At 38.7% G+C, this 20144-nt stretch overlaps 1 protein-coding gene across 1 annotated transcript in view; it reads left to right on the forward strand.

Moving 5' to 3' along the window:
- Positions 1-1560: 1560 nt before the first annotated feature.
- LOC123507508 (transcription elongation factor B polypeptide 3-like) overlaps positions 1561-20144 on the forward strand; it is a 54636-nt gene continuing 36052 nt past the window's right edge. Inside the window, exons 1-5 of the mRNA XM_045260420.1 lie at positions 1561-1716; positions 7722-7967; positions 8509-9793; positions 16008-16159; positions 18397-18602. Of these exons, the coding sequence (XP_045116355.1) occupies positions 1639-1716; positions 7722-7967; positions 8509-9793; positions 16008-16159; positions 18397-18602 (1967 nt within the window). The 5' untranslated portion in view covers positions 1561-1638. The remainder of the gene's footprint in view (positions 1717-7721; positions 7968-8508; positions 9794-16007; positions 16160-18396; positions 18603-20144) is intronic.

Genomic DNA, 20144 nt, shown 5'->3' on the forward strand with positions numbered 1-20144 from the left:
TCACATCTCATCTCTTGCTAAAACAGCTTCTATGAAATTAGGTTTTCTGAGGCGTCTCTGACAGTTTTTATCGCCCCTCCAACTGCTTACTCTGTATAAGGGCCTTATTCGTCCTTGTATGGAGTACTCTTCGCATGTTTGGGGGGGTTCCAGTCACACAGCTTTGCTTGATAGGGTGGAATCGAAAGCTCTTCGTCTCATCAACTCCCCTTCTCTGACTAACTGTCTTCAGTCTCTTTCTCACCGCCGAAATGTTGCATCCCTTTCTATATTTTATCGCTATTTTCATGGTAACTGTCCTACTGATCTTGCTATAACTGCATGCCTCCCCTCCTCCTGCGGCCACGCTGCACAAGGCTTTCTTCTTCTCATCCCTATTCTGTCCAACTCTCTAATGCAAGAGTTAACCAGTACGCTCAATCATTCATCCCTTTCACTGGTAAACTCTGGAACTCCCTCCCTGCATCTGTATTTCCGAATTCCTACAACTTGTCTTCTTTTAAGAGGGAGGTATCGAGGCATTTGCTCCCCTAATTCTGGCTGATGGTTTTGGCACTTTTTGAACTCTTTGGAGAGCCAGCGCTCAAGTGGGCCTTACTCTAATTTTTTTTTTTTTTTTTGCCCTTGGCTGGCCCTCTTCCTTACGTAAAAAAAAAAAAAATAAGAAAGGCTGAAAGAAATGCTACTGCCAACCTTACATGATAACAAAGTATAAAATAGTAAATGGCATTGAAAAAATGGGCAAGGAAGACCTGGTGCTGGTGACAGAGGAAGCTAGGACAAGATGACATGTAAAGATCAGGATGAGGCAGTGTGTGAAGGATATTGGAAAATACACTTTTCCTCATAGAACGGTGGAAAAGTGGAATGCATTGAATAATGAAATTGTTACAGCACATAATGTGCATAACTTTAAAGAAAAATTGTTAAATGGAGACATGGAGAACGGACACTATGTATGAGCCCCGCTCGAACCCTGTACAATACAAGTAGGTATTAGGTAAATAGAGAGAGAGAGAGAGAGAGAGAGAGAGAGAGAGAGAGAGAGAGAGAGAGAAAGAAAGAGATACTGGGGAAATGGATGTCGGATAAAGATATATACTAGGAAAATGAGAGACTGAAAATAGGTGTAATTGAGAGAGAAATATAGGTATCTCTTGAAGAGAGATACCTATATGTAGAGTAAATGATACCTTATATTCTTATACTTGTAAAAAACATGTATAGATTAGTGCTATTAAGAATAAGTTACGGAAATGAATGAACTGAGCCGAGATCGTAGATTTTGAGTATGTTATTGGTACACTAAGAATAACACTCTTAATTTTTTTACATGTCACTAAAGTGAACCCATCAATTGATTTTAAAATTTTTATGAATAGGTGAGAATCTAAAGATAAGATGAACCGAAATTGCCACCTGCAAGTAAATAAAAATTCAACTAGATAGCATAATATATTTCCAAAGATTTAGAAAAATATAAGTGCTATATTTTTCAGGAACTATACTGAATGAATAGTAATGTAGAGGTGAAGTCAGCCGACATGGGATTGTGTGCCGAAGTGGGTGGTGTGTTGACTGGGTGAGTGAGGCGCAGGCAGGAGAGAGGGAGAGAGAGAGGGAGAGTGATCAGCTGTTATGTCTTCCTGCGTGGAGGAAATCTTCCTGTTCCAGAAGAAACTCAACAAGTATGCCACACTCAACGAGGCGGACAAGGTGAGAGGAAACACATTAATTAGACCAACTTACCTGGGATTCTTGATATAATATCTTTCCGCAGTTCTTCAGAATTTTCCCCAAAATTAGTCCACTTCTTCCGGTGACTTGTGAAGAAATTATTGAGGTTATTTGCACCTCCCTTATCGGCGTGGTGACTAGGACAGGTGAGGGGACGGGCACACCTTCGGCTCACCTGGTTCTGGGGAAATTGCCTAGCCAGATGGTTTAGTCACCTCAGTGTGTTCACCTGGTCATGTCTCCCCGTCTCGCCCTGGCCTGCCGTGCTTCTCACTCGTTCTCACGTGGCCCGGTCATTTCACCTAAATATCACATAACACATGGTCTGCCTAGGTCACTTACTTGTCACTTATTCTACCTCACTTACAGAGTTGAGTTAGTTCACATCCTGTCACATGGTCTAGTTAGACTTCTAATCACTTACATTTACTTACCATACGGTCTAGTCAGGTTGCTTACTTGTCACTTATTCTACCACACTTAGTATGGTCTAGTCTGGCTAAACCCTGCCACACTTAATACATGTTTCCCTGCCTCACCCAGCACATGGTCTGATCATACTTATTACTTAAACCAGGTGTGGGCAAACTATGGCCCACAGGCTGCATACAGCCTGTTAAAGGAATTCATGCGACCTGTCAAACGTTAGTAGATTTGAAAAAGCAAGTTAATAATCAATGTCAAATAGTATTGTGAGCATTTCATTTTCTTCTCGCAAGTGTGCATGTGTATGAGAATGGCTTTTTCCTTAGAAGCTTTTAATTTTGTAATTTAAATAGTAATGATTTTTTATTAATTAATATAGTAACTATGTGGCTCTATAATATTGTGATTTTTTTTTATTGTGGCCCTAGCATTAAAAAGTTTACCCACCCCTGACTTAAACAGTCATACTTAACACATGGCATAGCTATTTCACTTATCCTACCATACTTAACTCAAGGTTCTCTACTACAGATGGTCTGGTCAGGTTAATCATTAATCTTATTACATTTAACACATAGTTGTATCATATTACTGATTACTTGAACATACTTAATGCATGGTCTAACTATTTCACTTACCCTGTTATACTTAACACATGGTCCCTTACTGCACATGGTCTGGTCGAGTTAATAGGAGGGTTATTTATCCTACCACACTTAACACATGACCTTTAATAACTTTCTACTTTTTTCCTTTTTAACTGTCAGAATTCTAGAGAGGAAAAAAAAAAAAAAAAAAGCTTGATAATTTGGTCAATTTATAGTTTCATTCAATCAATGATTTTCTCATGTGTCTTATGTTTTTTCTAGTTAGATAAGTAGTGAATTGATTGTTCTACATCATTTCTATTGCAAATGAATAGTTTTCAAGTTATGACTTTTCACCTTATGCCTACTTCTCATCCCCACTGATCTTGAGGGACCTGTAACCTAACCTAACATAACAAAACCTAATTATACAAAAAATTTTAAGTAAAATAAAATCCTACTACATAAATCAATGTAGTGAATCATTGGAAATGCTGCTCACCAATGAAGCAGCAATGCTTGGCAGCTGCTGTTACCACTGCTTCCGTTTGCAAAGATCTTTGGCAATGAGAGGTAGGCATAGAATAAAAGGAGGCATAGCTAACTTGAAAACTATCCATTTGCAACATAAATTATGTACATAGTAGAACATCAATCAATTCACTACATGTCTCACCAGAGAAACATAAGTTACATGAGAAAATTGTGGTTGGGTGAAATAGTGAAGCATAAGATAATTCCATATACAATAAAGAAAAGCCAGGGAAAAATCTTGTACAACTCAGACTGACCTCAAAAAAATTTCGCATCCTACCACAGTATCATATGGGTGAGTTTTAAGATGTTAATTTCGGACCATGACACACTTGATCTGACCATCTCTCTTCATAATTTGTTATTATGAAGATTTACTGTCATTTTGTTGGGTGATTTATAAATAAAGTCTTTATTTTTTTTATTTTTAGAATTGAGAGAAGTTTGCTGCTTTTGTTCTAATTGATATGCTGTTTAACTGTTCTCTTGGTTGTTATTTTGCTATGATACTATTTCTTGCAATTAAATTTTTACTTTTTATTGTCATTTTTAACTACTATTTGTAATATATATAATGTTATTTTGTGCAATTGTATTTTTACTCTTAATTGTAATCTTTGATTATTTTTACATGATCGAGTTGAGTTTGTTATGCCTCATTTGAAAAAAAAAATTATTTGCTGTTGTAATTCATGTATATTGTTTACACTTGAAGACCAAAAGAAAACACGTCTGTCCTAGAGGTCAGCATATGAACTGGTGTAGCTTTGAGAGTGGTCGCACTGAGAGATCATGTTGTCCTTTTACTTACTGTCTACTTCTGTGTGTTGTTGAGACAGGGAGTAGCAATGCAGGTCTTGCCTCTATGACTGCAGGGACCACAAAGAAGATGAAGATTTAGTGTAATAATCCAACTCATCCCCTTCCTCTTCATGTAGTTAATATTACTTGGTGTTGTCCCTATTGGCTGCTCCTTCCATAGGTTTTTGTATTCATGTTGTTGACCTTTCTTCTTTTCAGTATTCTACATATGTTAAACTTTCCTTAGCCTGTTTTCTTTAATATCACAAAAATTTTATTCTTGGATCAATCCTGAGCAGAGACTAGTCAGGTTAGTTGTGTATAATTTGAATAGAAAAATGGTGTGGAGATGGGAAAAATTAGAGGGTAACTGGGGCAAAAGGTCTTCCAAAACAAAACCATGATACATTAACATCTATGAAGCTGAGGAGTTGATCAATCCTGTTGGAATTTATAATTGTGACATGATGCACTGGTTTTGAACCCTCAGCATAGAGAGTTCCTGGTGTGTGTGTGTACTTACCTAGTTGTGTTGTGCAGGAAAAGAGCTATGTTTGTGCTGTACTGTATCCATACCTGTAGTCTTCCAGTTTAGCCTTAAAGTCATGAATATTTCTTTCTTTAACCACTGTTTCATCCAAATTGTTCCATATTTCTATGCTTCTGTTTGGAACACTATATTTCTTAATGTCTTTTCTACACGCGGTCTTTTTCAATTTCACCGTGTCCTCTTGTATTTCTTGAGTCACACACCAATAAGTCTTTTTTGTCAACTGTGTCCATCCCCTTCCATGCCCTGTAGATTGCAATTAGGTCTCCTCTTTCTCTCCTCTGTTGCAATGTTGGAAGTTTTAATATCTTTAATCTGTCTTCATATGTTAGGTCTCTCAAACGTGGTACCATTTTGGTTGCAGCTTTTTTAATTCTTTCTATCTTCCTTATATCTTTCTTATTATGTGGTGATCATATAAGTGCAGCATATTCTAGTTTAGGTTGAATCATGTATTCTATTAGTTTTTTCATCATCTCTTCATGTATATTTAATTTTTCTTAGTAACTCATATGTTTCCTCAGCTATGTTGTTTACATATTTTTCCAGTGATAAGTTTATCAAAAGCATTTTTTTTAGACACAGTCTGCTCATCCATCCCTCTTTCAAATTATATTTATTGCTCTACTGTAGAAACTCAATAAGATTGTGACACAAGATCTGCCACTTCTGAAGCCAAATTGTCATCCACATATTGTATGTGACTCTTCTAGCTGTGGCATCCATCTGTCTTTAACTATTTTTTCAGCTGTTTTCACAACTACACTTGTTAGGGACACTGGTCTGTAGTTCAATGTTCTTTTATTTTTTTATTTTTTAATTTTTTTTTTACCTCCCTTAAAAAATTGGTACAATGTTTGCCCTTTTTTTGGTCTAGAGGGACATTTCCTTTCTTAAAAGAGCATACTATGATGTTATGTAATATCTCTGCCAGCTGGTCAAGACACTCCCTCAGTATCCAAAGTATCCAATTTGATACCCCATCCGGTCCTTGAACCTTATTCACATCCAAGGTTTTCAAAATCTTCCTGATTTCCCTAACTTCTACATGGATCTTCCTATTTCCTTGTCCCCGTGACTTGTTTGTGTCCCTTCAAACTTGTTTTCTTTGGTGAATACCGATTTTAAGCACCTTTTCATTATTTCTGCCTATGATCTTGCATCCTCGTATATGAAATTATCAACTTTTTAATCTATCTGTTGTTTGCTTTTTTTTAATTTAACTATTAATATGGTATTTATAAAAGAGTTTTGGCTCATTTTTGCACTTGACAACTATATCTTTCTCATAGTTCATTTGTTCCTCTCTTAGTGTTTGGACATATTAATTTCTTACTATCTTAAATTCTTCCCAATTATGCAGTCTTCCTCTTTTTCTCCATCTACTCCATGCTGCTTCCTTTTTTACTCTTGCCAATTTACATTTTATGCTATACCAGTCTTCCTTTCTCTCCCCCTCATGGTTCTGGTTTTGGGAACATATCTTTATTCATAAATGTATCCCACTTTGTACTTTATATTGCTTTATATAGTTGCCTTCCATAATTATATCTTCCATTTTTGTGAAGTTCATTGTTATTTAATGTTGAACTGCTGTCTAGGCCGAATTCAATTAACAGATGATCGCTTTTCCCTAGATTGCATTAGTTTCTTCAATGACGTCAATCTCTCTCATAAACAGTAGGTTGAGTCTCGATGCTGCCTCATTTCCTCCAACTCTTGTAGTTTCCCTAATCCATTGTGTCATACATAGTGTTAATCATTATTAAGTTTTGCAGTGTATATCCCTACTACTCTTCTTTTTCCTTGTGTGGTCCAGTTCTCCCCGCATACCTCTTTACAGTTGAAGTGTTATATTCCTGCCTTCTTGCATTATTTTTTAAAATAATTACCCATATCTCTCAACATTTCTTTATACTCTTCTTGATTCCATGCATTAGGTTTTGGTGGTACATATGCTACTGCAACATCTCTTTTTCCCATTCTCTTTCCTTTTATCTTAATATTGATTACTTCTACCATACCATCTCCCATCTCTACATTTTCTGCTGCTATATTCTTCTTGGTGAATGTGTGTGTAATTCACTGTTTGATCTGCTGCAGTCTCTGACGAGACAGCCAGACGTTACCCTACGGAATGAGCTCAGAGCTCATTATTTCCGATCTTGGGATAGGTCTGAGACCAGGCACACACCACACACCAGGACAACAAGGTCACAACTCCTTGATTTACATCCCGTACCTACTCACTGCTAGATGAACAGGGGCTACACGTGAAAGGAGACACACCCAAATATCTCCACCCGGCCGGGGAATCGAACCCCGGTCATCTGGCTTGTGAAGCCAGCGCTCTAACCACTGAGCTACCGGGCGTGTGTGTGTGTGTGTGTGTGTGTGTGTGTGTGTGTGTGTGTGTGTGTGTTTTGCCCATGATAGTTTTTGTGAGTTGTCATCAAGAAAGACTCCAGGGCCTTGTTGCAGGATTAGCATAGATGGGAAAACAATAAAGGTCTATGAGTGTACCTATGCCACATCTAGAAATACATTCCACTGACTTATTACTCCATTTAGATAACTATATAAGGGACATAACAAGGGTAACCTGAACAGAGTTTTCATGGTTAGGAATCAGTATATGTGAAAATTAAGTGCAGATTTGATAGAGTTCTTTATGGGTTATAATAAGGGTGACATAAACAAAATCTTAAGAATCACTAATCAAGATAAGACAAGAAATCATGAGTTTAAGCTTGATAAAGTTTGAATAAAGAAAAAAAAAAAAGGCTGGAAGGAATTTGTTCCCAGAAAGAATAGTTAGTGAATAAAATAGACTCAGTGATCAGGTTGTTTGTGCTGAGTCATTAGGGAGCTTTAAATGAGAATAAGATCAGTTGTTTATGGATGTGGAAATAGTTAGGTGTGTTTCATACAGGGACTGTCATATGTAGGCCTGATGGCTTTTTGCAGCTTCCCTTATTTTCTTATGTATCTCCACCCTTGTTTTTAGTATACATTAGGTGATGAATGTGATGCCTTCTCCATATAACCAAGTCACATATTACTCTATCTCTGTGTCATGCTTGCAGGTGCTGTACTACCTTCACAAATTGAACCACCTCAATGTCACAGTCAGTCACTTGGAGGAGACTGGCGTGGGGAAGACTGTCAATGCTCTGCGCCACCAGGGAGGGAAGGTCGGGGAGAAGGCGCGAGGCCTCGTCAACAAATGGAAGGCAATGGTGACTGCAGAGGAGGAGGAGGAGGAAGAAGAGGAGGCAGGGGACAATGAAGAGGAGCTGCAGTCAAGAGCAGAGGTGTCAATACCATCTAAAGTAAGTAGAGTGAAATGTCATAGGAAGGTGAAATGTGTTAATGAAAGGTGTTGGTACTGTCTTGATAACCAGGAAGATATCAAACACACTTATTTTCATTGTGTTTGACATTTTCCTACAGTCAAAAATTCTTGAGATCTTGATGCTAGAGGAAGGTAGAAAAAACTGGTGCAGTCATAATAACTTGCCACATTTGCTTCTATTGTGTTCAGTGTTCAGTGTTATGTCCCCTAATCTGCAAAAGCTTTTAACTGTCAGGTTTTGCAAGACACAGCAGATAAGAGAATTTAGATTTCAGGGAAAAAACATGTAAAAATGCAGTAGTTACTTAACACATTGTAGGAGATAAGTGCAGTTTGTTAGTCACTCTTTCCTCATTCAGTTTATTATGGAGAGGCAAAGTAAATGCTATTTCTTTCCAAGGGTCATGCATTACCTGACCATAGCTGTGAGCGTGATAGTGACGCTCTAGGTTTGCAAAGACTTCACAGTCCCACAGCAGTTCATTTATAATCCAAATAATGATCATTATTTTTGCCAGGGTGAACCAGAAACACTAGATTATCATGAGGATGAGGAGGAAGAAGTGGAGGAGGATGAGGACGAGGAGGAAAACTGCCTACAGATTGAGGAAAACAACAACCCCGTGACAGATGAATATGATGAACAGGGCAGTGAGGAGGAGGAGGAGCCACAGCCTGCCTCATCAGTGCCTCACCCTGCCTACAGCTACTCACACAGGAGGAGCTCAGGGTCAGATGGTGAAGACACAGGTGACTACAACCCAATGACATCCAGGAGGGACTACCAGGCACACATGGAGATGCCTGTGGCTGAATACCATCCATCCACCATGTCCCACAGCCCCACAGATACCTCCAGTCCAGGGTGGGGTGGTGACTCCCCAGATGCAGCGAGGGACTGGAAGAATGGCACCAGTAGGAGCCCAGGGAAGAAGAGCAGCAAGGAGGAGAAGGAGCGGGAGAAGGAGAAGCACCGAAGCAAGGGGAAGGCAAAGCACCGGGACAGGGACAGCAGTCATGAGAGGGAAAGGAAGAAGGACAAGCACAAAGACAGGCACAGAGACAAGGAGGAGAGGAGAGAGGAGGCAGAGGACGAGAGGAGGAGCAAGTCCCATAGAGATAAGCACAGGGATCGAGAGAAGCACCACGGACGGTCAAAGGAGAGCAAACACCGCAGTGAGGAAGCCAGTGAAGCCAGTGTTGTGAATGGCTTCAACACTCCCGACCACAAGGAGAGGAGCAGTAAGAGGGATAGGGAAAGTGAAAGGAGTGCGGAGATGAGGCCGAGGGAGAAGGAGAGGGTGGAAGAGGGGCATTACCAAAGTGGAGAGAGTACAAGCAGAGAGAGTGCACATCATAACAGGTTGCCAGACAGGACCAAACCAGAAAAAGAGAGACACAGGGAAGGTAGTAGTAGTAGTAATAGTAAAAAGGAGAAACAGAAAAGAGAACACAGAGAGAAAGATGAAAGTCCAGACAGGCAAAAGAAGGAGAGGAAAAGTAAACACCATGTAGTGGAAGACGATGGTTGCTCTAATGGTGTAAATAAAGACAGCAGTAGTGGTGGTGGTAGTGGCAGTAGTGGTAGTAAAGGGGGGGAAAGGACCACAAAGGAAAGCAAAGGAAAGCATAAAGACAATAAACATAAACATAAAGAAAGCAGCAAGAAGGACAAACACAAGAGAGACTCACTCAGCAAGCAGGAGGTGGAGGAGCAGGAGAGTTCAGGAGAGAGGAGCAAGAAGGAGAAGAAGAGCAAAAAGCAGACCTCTTCAGATGCTGGTTTTGGTGCTGTATTGATGGGTATGTCTGTTAGAATTATTCACACTTCATTATGTGTGTCTGTTATAATTATCCACACTCTTCATTATGTTTAGATCTGTTAAGATTATCCACACTCTTCATTATCTCTGACTCATCTAGTCTACAAAGAGTTTTTTTTTTTTTTTTTTTTTTTTTTTTGTGTGTGTGTTTGTGTGTATTTACCTAGTTGTAGTTTTACAGGGCCTGGGCTTTATGCTCGTGTGGTCCCGTCTCCATATCTACACTTATCCAATCTTACTTTAAAACTATGCACACTCGTTGCAGACACTACTTCTTCATACAAACTGTTCCACGTCTCAACACATCTTTGCGGGAAACTATACTTTTTAATATCTCTTACACATCTTCCCTTCTTCAGCTTCTTACTATGCGATCTTGTGCTTCAACTGGCGTATTCTTCTCTCAGGATCAGATACTCATTGTCCACTTGGTCATTCCGTTTATCAATTTATAAACTTGTATGAGGTCCCCTCTCTCCCTTCTCTGCTCCAATGTTGGAAGATCCATAGCCTTTAGTCTCTCCTCATATGTCATCCCTTCAAGTTCTGGGACCATTTTTGTAGCCATTTTTTGTAGTCTCTCCAGCTTCCTTATGTGTATCTTTTTGTGAGGGGTCCACTCTACTCCTGCATATTCCAATCTGGGTCTTATTATAGTACTTATCAGTTTCTTCATCATTTCTTTGTCCATGTAATGAAATGCTATTCCAATATTCCTTAGCAAATTGTATGTCTCTCTGAAATTTCTATCAATATGGCTTGCCGGTTGATTATTTTCTTCCATCGTCACTCCCAAATCCTTTTCCTTTTGTGTGGGTGTGTGTGTGTGTGTTTTTTTTTTTTTTTTTTTTTTTTTTACGGTAAGGCCTATAGCGCCTGTAGGCACACTTGAAGAGTGTATGGGAAGCGCTGTTCAGCTTCCGACCATTAGTGGCGCAGGCAATTTTATTTATAGTGGTACCCATATTATGGCCCATATCACCACCCAAGCTCATCTTGGGTGTAACCACCTAGAACCTGGTTATCATGGTGATATGTAGGTAACTTTAAACCACTCGACAAATGGCAAAGTGTTTTAAGGCTGTACGTGGTGGGATTCGAACCTACGCGTGGACGTCTGTCGATCCCACGCTCACCACCTTATCCACTACGCATGTATATACCTAGTTGTATTGTACAGGGTTCGAGCGGGGGTCATGGTGTCCTGTCTCCATATCTCCATTTATCTAATTTTTCTTTAAAGTTATGCACACTATGTGCTGCAACAATTCCATTATCCAATGCATTCCATTTTTCCACCGTTCTGTGTGGAAAACTGTATTTTCCAACATCCTTCACACACTGCCTCATCCTGATCTTCTTTTCATGTCCTCTTGTCCTTCCATCCTCTTCCGCCAACATCACCTGGTCTTCTTTGTCTATCTTTTCAAGATCATTTACTATCTTATACATTGTTATTAGGTCCCCGCATTCTCTTCTATCTTGTAAGGTTGGCAGTCCCATTTCCTTCAGTCGTCGTTCATATGTGAGGTTCTTTAATTCCAGCACCATCTTTGTGGCAATCTTTTGTATCCTTTCCAGTTTTCTTATATCTTTTTTTAGAACTCGGAGACCATACCACTGCTGCATATTCCAGCCTTGGGCTTATCATACTTGTGATGATTTTTTCATCATATCTTTATCCATGTAATGAAATGCCACTCTTATATTAGTCAACATCCTATATGATAGTCCAAATACCTTATTTATGTGTTTATCAGGGCTCAAATTTTCTTGTACGATCACTCCAAGATCTTTTTCCTCTTTAGTCTTTGTTATTTGCTCCTCTCCCATCAGATAGTTCCATGCTGGTCTTCTCTTACTCTTTCCTAGTTCCATAATGTGACATTTCTTGGCATTAAACTCCAATTTTCACTTCTTGTTCCATTCATAGATCTTGTTTAAATCTTCCTGTAGCAGTAGACAGTCCTCTCTGGTTTTGATAACTTTTAGCAACTTTGCATCATCAGCGAATAAAGTCATATAGCTGTTCATCCCAATGTGAATGTCGTTTACATAAGCTTGAAACATAATGGGGGCTAACACTGACCCTTGTGGCACCCTGCTAATTACTTTACTCCAAGATGAGTATGTATCTCTGATCACAGTTCTCATTTCTTTATCCTTCAAATACTCTCTTGTCCATTCGAGCAAGGTTCCATGCATTCTTCCTATGTTCTCTAATTTCCAAAGAAGTCTTCCTTGAGGGACTTTATCAAATGCCTTTTAATGTCCAGGTGTGTGTGTGTGTGTGTGTGTGTGTGTGTGTGTGTGTGTGTGTGTGTGTGTGTGTGTGTGTGTATGTACCTACCTAGTTGTAGTTTTACAGGGCCTGGGCTTTATGCTCGTGTGGTCCCGTCTCCATATCTACACTTACCCAATTTTTCTTTAAAACTATGTACACTCTTTGCTGATACCACTTCCTCACTCAAACTGTTCCAAGTCTCAACACATCTTTGCTGGAAACTAAATTTTTTAACATCTCTCAGACATCGTCCCTTCCTTAGTTTCTTACTATGCGATCTTGTGCTTCTAAAGTCATATTCTTCTCTCAGGATCAGTTTCTCATTATCCACTTCATCCATTCCGTTAATCAATTTATAAACTTGTATCAGATCCCTCTCTCTTCTCTGCCACAAGGTTGGTAGATCCATTGCCTTAAGTCTCTCCTCATATGCCATCCCTTTAAATTCTGGAACCATTCTTGTAGCCATTTTTTGTAGTCTCTCTAATTTTCTTATGTGTTTCTTTTTATGGGGAGTCCACACAACTCCTGCATATTCCAATCTAGGTCTTATTTTAGTACTTATCAATTTCTTCATCATTTCCTTGTCCATATAGTGAAATGCTACTCCAATATTCCTTAGCAAATTATACGTCTCTCTGAAAATTCTATCAATATGGCTAACCGGTTGATTATTTTCTTCCATTGTCACTCCCAAGTCCTTTTCCTTTTTTACTTTTTCTAGTTCTACTCCATCTCCCATCTTATAGATTCCCACTGGTCGTCTTTCACTTTTTCCCATTTCCATGACATGGCTTTTGTCCACATTGAATTCCATCTCCCATTTTTTGCTCCATTTCCAGATCTTGTTTAAGTCTTCCTGTAGTATTTCACAATCCTCTTTTTGTTTAATGACTCTGCACAGTTTCGCATCGTCCGCAAACAGATTTATGTAGCTGTTCACTCCCTCTGGCATGTCATTTATATATACGAGAAAAAGTATTGGTGCCAATACTGACCCCTGTGGCACTCCGCTGTCTACTGTTCTCCACTTGGACTTCATATCTTTAACTATCGTCCTTATTTCTCTCCCCCCTTAAGTAATTCTTCATCCATCTCAATGTGCTTCCTTTTAAGCCACCCTTCTCCTCTAACTTCCATAGTAATCTTTCATGTGGCACTTTATCACAAGCCTTTTTTTAGATCTAAATAAATACAGTCAACCCATCCCTCTCTCTCTTGTACTTTATCAACTATTCTAGAGCAGAAACTCAATAAATTTGTCACACATGACCGACCTTTTCTAAAACCAAATTGGCTATTTGATAATATTTTGTTGTCTTCAAGAAACTCGATCCATTGCTTCTTTATTACTTTTTCACACATCTTGCATATTACACTAGTTAGTGATACCGGCCTGTAATTTAAAGGTTCTTCCTTCCTTCTGCTCTTATATATGGGAACCACCTCAGCTCTTTTCCACTCCACTGGCACTGTTCCATTTTCTATTGAGCATTTTATGATGTTGTATATTGGACTTGCTAGTTCTTCCCTACATTCTTTCAGTATTCTGCCTGAGACTTCATCCGGTCCCATTGCCTTTTCCTCATCCGATTCCGTCATCAACTTTTTTTATTTCAAGCTTGGTTACTTTAATCTCTTTCATATAGACAGTCTCTCTATTACCCTGTGGTCTTTCAAATTTGGATTCCTTAGTAAAGACCTCATGAAATTTACTATTTAACAGTTCTGCCATACTTTTTGGGTCTTCCACCATTCCGTTTTCTCCTTTTAACCTTTCTATTGTTTCTTTTTGTCTTATTTTTCCATTTATGAATCTGTAGAACAATTTTGGTTGTTCCCTACATTTTTCGACAATGTCCTTTTCATAGTTCTTTTCTTCTTCCTTTCTCACCTTAGCATATTCATTTCTTGCTGTTTTGAAGTTTTCCTTATTTTCTGGATTTCTGTTTTTTTTCCACCTTTTCCATGCTCCATCTCGTTTCTCCTTTGCCCTAGCACATCTTGCATTAAACCAATCTTTCTTTGTGTGTGTGTGTGTGTGTGTGTGTGTGTGTGTGTGTGTGTCTTTTGAGTTCATATATAGATAGACTACTGATGGGTAAGTCTTGAGTTTATATATGAGGCCCCGCGTGCTATACTATACCCAAGCACCATCCTGCTCAAATTTGAGATAATGCTATCACACGGTCAATCAGACCATATACTTTCATGTGGACGTGGTGGATGTGAAGAAATACAAGATAATATATGTGAAAAACTCAATAGAAATTTCTTGGGTTTACGTCCTTAGCACTCAGCACACGTATTTTTATGCAGTGCGCGATGTAAAGTATACACAAGCGCCATTCCCGTGACAATAGACAAAGCAGCCTGCTTTTCGCGCATGCTAAAGTGTACCCAAGCGACATAAGCAGCGTGAATAGTCTCGTCCCCAGCCTCTAGTGCAAGCTATAGTATTACTCCCGCTCTCGTCCTGAGCTTGAGTTTATGCTTACAAGCTTGCCATGCAGCACGTGTTGCTCTTAACATATCAGTGTTTTCAGTGATCATAATTGAGGAAAATAATGTCCAGTGATAGTGAACATGTGGATGATGTGGAGACTATGCCTTCTTTTTTTTGTAAAAAGAATAACCTCAGCAACACTCCATGTCATTACTGCTTGCTTTGTGTGATTATTTTTAATTCTTTTAATAAGGTTATTCTTTTTATGAAAGCATTTTCTTGTTTTGGTATAGTAGCAATCAAGGTTTTTCTTTTAATGAAAATAAGAATAATGTAAAACCTTATTATTCTTAGTGCTTCTGTTGTTACTTTGTTTGCTATTGCATCAGTGTTGCAGTTTTCAGCCATGGGTACTTCGTGTGGTACGGGATGCAAACTTTGGTTCTTATTAGGCAATTACCAATTCAAGCTATGACCAACAGTGTGTAGTCACTGTCATTCTCTTGATGACAAAAAAAAAGGCAAAAGCAAGGAAAGGCAAGAAAAAGAAAATGCAACGTATTTATAACATTCAGAAAAAAAATTATAAAAAAATATTTTATGGCAATAGCTTAACAAAATCATTATCAAACACTATATTGACACTCACCATCATTGTACAACATAAAAGAACACGCTAACCTCTGCCAGGTGTAATGGTTCTTGCATAAAATGAAAACTTTTTTGCCAATTCCTTGTCTTTTTTGGTTAATGATGGGGGGGAGGGAGAGTGTATCTTAACAAAAAGTTGATGGAGCAAATTAGAGATGATAGGCTTTAAGATGATGCAAACCCCATTACCCTAGGTGTAATACTCTTCATGATATCGATCTTTAAAGAAATTAAAACTTTGAACTCGATTTCTGAGACTTTTTAAAAATGGTGGATGGGTATACTACAGTACGCATGGCCTCATATACTCTTACATATCTTCTTTGCTATTTGTTCAATGTATACAAAGCTGTCTTTTGCTTTTTTTCTCTTCTATTAGTTTGTAAAGTTCTGTACACCCTTCACTTTGTAGCTTGTCTAGTCTACAAAGTTATCTTCTACCTTTTCCCTTCCCTCTAATTTGAGGTACATTCTTTGTTTATCCTTTTCCAACTTGTATAATCTATGCAAAGCTATCTTCTACCTCTTCTCTTCCCTCTCTGTGTCTGTAAGCTGATGTACACTGTTTATCATATTCCAGCTTGTCTAGTCTATGCAAAGCTATCTTCTATATGTTTCCTTTCCTCTCTGTTTGTAAACTATCAGATCTACATAAAGCTGTCCTCTACACTCACTTAAGTCATCTATTTTCTCATATGTAAATTCAGATCAGTATCGATGTTATGATATGAAGATTCCTGGTCACTTCGTCCTTGCAAGGGACGAATATCTAACCTTCATGACCGAGGAAATAAAAACTGTGATTCGTTGCAGGTCTGGACTCGCAGGTGAAGAAGAAGAAGAAAAAGAGAAAGAAGGATGTAGAGAAGGAGAGGGAGAGTGGGTCAGAGGATGAGCAGCCCTCCACCAGCTCAGGGCACAAGAGGAGTCTGGCGAGTAGTGATGGTTTGCCAGACTCAAAGAAGGTCAGGCAAAACTTTGTGGCTTATTACAAGTTTTGGTTTACTTACCTACTCCCATATTCTTAAGTTTATCTTTCTTTTATTCAAATTTCTTGTCTCAGTAATGTTCATAAGCATTTCTGGTTTACTTATCGAGTTCTATATGGTGGACAGGACCTGATTTTATCCATATTTCTTCAAAATTTTGTTATTCAAATTTGTTGCTTGTAAATTGTACTGAATAGTATGATGTGATTCTTGTTCTTTATAAGTTTTTTATCTTGATGATGTCAATTATTAACTTTTGATTTACTCATCTGATTCCATATACAAATTAGAGCTTGATTTTATTGATGTATATAAATTTCATGTTTTATGTAAATTTTTTGCATTAATTGTGCATGTAAAAAGCTTTGATTTTACTTTATCTAATTTTATATACAGGGTGTCTCATGAGTTCAGGTACATACTTTGGGATCTGATAGTTCTAATAATTCTAAGTAAAAAATACTGCATACATATGAGGCGTCTCGTGCTGAGGGAGCATAACTGCCACTAACATAGTTTTGAGAAAAACGCCCGTAAAGTTAGACAGTGATAACGTGGTCGAAAATGAATGAAAACATAATGTATTATACACCAATGGAAAGCTTTTAAAACCAGCTTTCACATGAAATGGGTATTGGGATGAAAAAATGCCATTTTCACAATAAAAAAAATCACTTGAAACATCAACCATCAATAGAAATGGTGTCAAACCAGGGAGGAATTAACTGTTAGAAACTTCTATTAAGTACTTTTCAATGAAAAAATGGATAATTCTAGAAATTACTTGTTAGGTTATGAAAAATTACCAAATCTTGAAAAATCTAATTAATAATAATTTTTTTAATGTCTCCGGTTTGACACTTAAACGAAATCAATTTCCACACTCACCTAAAATTAAGTTTATGTTCTGCTCAAGAAGTTGATAACAGGGAAGGGGTTGTCAGGTGGTTAGTAATCTAGCAGGTCATCGTCGGGGTCATTATGACTGTCCATGGCCCAAAAGGCATCAAATATCACTTTGATATTATCAGCACCAACCTTGTCAAAACACTTATTTTTACACTTACAATCTGGGCCAACCTTTCGTGCTGCCACAACCTTCCCTCCCTGACTCAATACTCCTCACCTCAGTTTCTCTTCTCCTTCATGTTTTTTTTCCACGTCTCCGGCTGTCTACGCTTACTGGCCTTAAGCACCGACACCTCCCCTCCACTCTGATCACCAGCGTCACTCATTTTGGCAGGTAAATCCACAAGAGAAATGGCTGAAAACAGGGAGAGTTCCCAGGGAGATGCAACACATGTTGTAAGAATGGCGCCACCTGACTGAAAAAGCGGGATGTTAACGTGGCTATGATTGGCTGAGCGATGGCTTTCCCGCAACCCGCGCTCCCAGTGGCTAGCTCGCGGTGGCTCATAAGCTACTCCAACTCTGAAATTTCAGACCTCCTCCACACATTTATTGCATGTTGGTACCTGACTCTAAACCCTCTGCCTTGGGGTCATAGAGGTGGCTGTCAGGTGTTTCTCTGTTATCACGTGGCGTACGAGACTGCCATCTACCGGGAACTGGTACTAACTCAAAAACGGTCAGGGTGGCGGTTACGCTACTTCAACACGAGACTCCTCATATATATGCTGTATTTTGTTTTATTTTGTGAGAAATTAATGTGTTTTGTGTAGTGGGTTTTGCTTCCTCATGGTGGGCCTCCACAATCCCCCCTCCCATCTCCCTGGTGTGCTATGTACTTGAATATTACTGCGCAACATTAAGATATCATTATTTTAGGTAATGTATGTAGTCAGAGCATTTCAGGAAACATTTAGCAAATGACATATTTGAAGGAAGTACTATTTGTTACTTTTTCTGAACCTCAGTAGTGAGCTACAGGCTGGCAAGGCAGATGAACCTTCACTGCAAGAGTCATTCATTAGCCAACACTAATCATGAATGAAACAACAGCTTTCTTTTGATTTACAGTGTATAGTGCAGCTCAGTTATTGCAGTAGATTGATGATTATTTTTTTCTAGGTTGAACAGAAGCTACAAGATGATGAAAACAAGAAGGAGGATATAAGGAAACAATTAAATAACAACTTTCTTTGCAGCCTTAAGGAAACAACTCTATGGCAAATGAAAATACCCTCTTATTTTGGCATCCCAAAAGAGAACTACTCCATGACAGATGAAAATAACAGTCCCTTCCTTTACAGCCCAGACTATTGGCTGCATCGACAGAGAAGCTGCCCAAACTGCCTGCCCTGATGGTGCCGGATGAGAAGCCACTGCTGCCGGAGATCACACCCAACTACAAACCCCTTCCGAGGCTGCCTGTGAAGGATGATCCACCAGAGTCTTGTCTAACTAAGATGACTGAAGAGGAGGCTCTAAACTTTGTGTTCCAGTCCAAAAATAATAGGTAATGTTTCATTAGCCAGAAATAAAGCAAATTTGGTACTAGGATTGATTTTATAAGTGTTAAAAGTCATAAAGTAATATTAAGTTGTATATGGTGCTGGCCACATATCATTTAGATTATGCTGTGCCATTTTTGTCCTTATATTACAGAAAGAATATAGATCTGCACAATCAGTACAAAGGAAAATGTTTAAAAGAATACAGGGCTTGAGGGATATTCCTTATAAAATAAGACTAAAGCTATGTAATTTACATTCCTTAGAGAGCCGTAAATTAAGAGGAGATCTGATAGAAGTGACACAAGCAAAATCTTCAAGGTCAATAATCTGGATGGGCCAAGAAATAATGAGTTCAAGTTTGATAAAGTTAGATTTAGATTTAAAGAAAATAGGAAGGAATTGGTTTTTAGATGGATGGTAGATGAAAACAGTAGAGTTAGTTATCTGGCTACTAATTCTGAGTCATTAAGGGGATGTCTGGTTTAGAGACTGAAAAAATAAGAATGATGTATTTTATGGAAAAAAAATGTGGTAGGTATACACGTTAGGTATTATTTCATGAAGTTTTATGGTGAAACGCGCATTGCCGTCCGTTTAAATTCCATTCAAAGGTTTCGTACTCAACCACATGCGTTTGTTCACATCAGCAGAATCAGTTTTTTTTTTTTTTTTTTTTTTTCCTCAAAAACTGCAAAAAAAAGGCAAAAATATTAACTTTTTTTGGTAGACATAATACGGCAACACTGAAAGTCTATGAGTGGCGTCAACCAAGGCACCAGCAAGATTCAGTAGGGGGAAAACTATCAGAGAGAGAGGTTGTTGCTGCGTCTCTTACTACCCGCTCTTCACTCTGCTAAACAGCATGTAATTTATTTACTGCATCCTTGTTTCCTCCTACTGCCAACCATGGGACGGGTGTCTAAGAGGAATAAGCAGAGGAATGATGCCTAGAATATGAATATGGAAGCGCAAAGAATAAAATGAGCGTGTTGAACCTGACACCTCAAATGCTCCAGTGCACATCCTCGTGTCAACCCACCACCACCACCCTCACCACTACCACACCACAGCCCACCACATCTTATGCAGAACAAAGACAAGGAAATGAAGAAGAAAAGGCCTCATTTTTCACAATTAGAGAAGCTCTTATACAAAATACTGAGAAGGGAAATGAAGATGTGGAAAGTGACGATGAGCTTGTCATGCTGACGAAAAGGAGGCTGAAAAATCTTCTTTCCTCTGGTTATTCATGGCCAGGTCCTGCCTTTGACTACAGTTTGGAGCCTGATGTATAGGTGAACATCATAACTATGCACTGCACAACATGTAACTTCAAGAACACATCACAACCAGAAAAGTGAGAGCTGGACGTCGGAAGAAAAGCATCTTCAGGATCAACGTAGCATTGACAGGGGGGACTAGGAGCCTGATGTGCTTAGAAATACATCTGATTATTATGAGATTGTAGATAATAAAAAAGAACATATAGTAAACCTGAATAAACTTCCCAGTGTGTTATTAAACAGGATCGAGATCGATCGATA

The sequence above is a fragment of the Portunus trituberculatus genome, chromosome 22 (genome assembly GCF_017591435.1).
Source record: "Portunus trituberculatus isolate SZX2019 chromosome 22, ASM1759143v1, whole genome shotgun sequence".
Lineage (NCBI taxonomy): Eukaryota > Metazoa > Arthropoda > Malacostraca > Decapoda > Portunidae > Portunus > Portunus trituberculatus.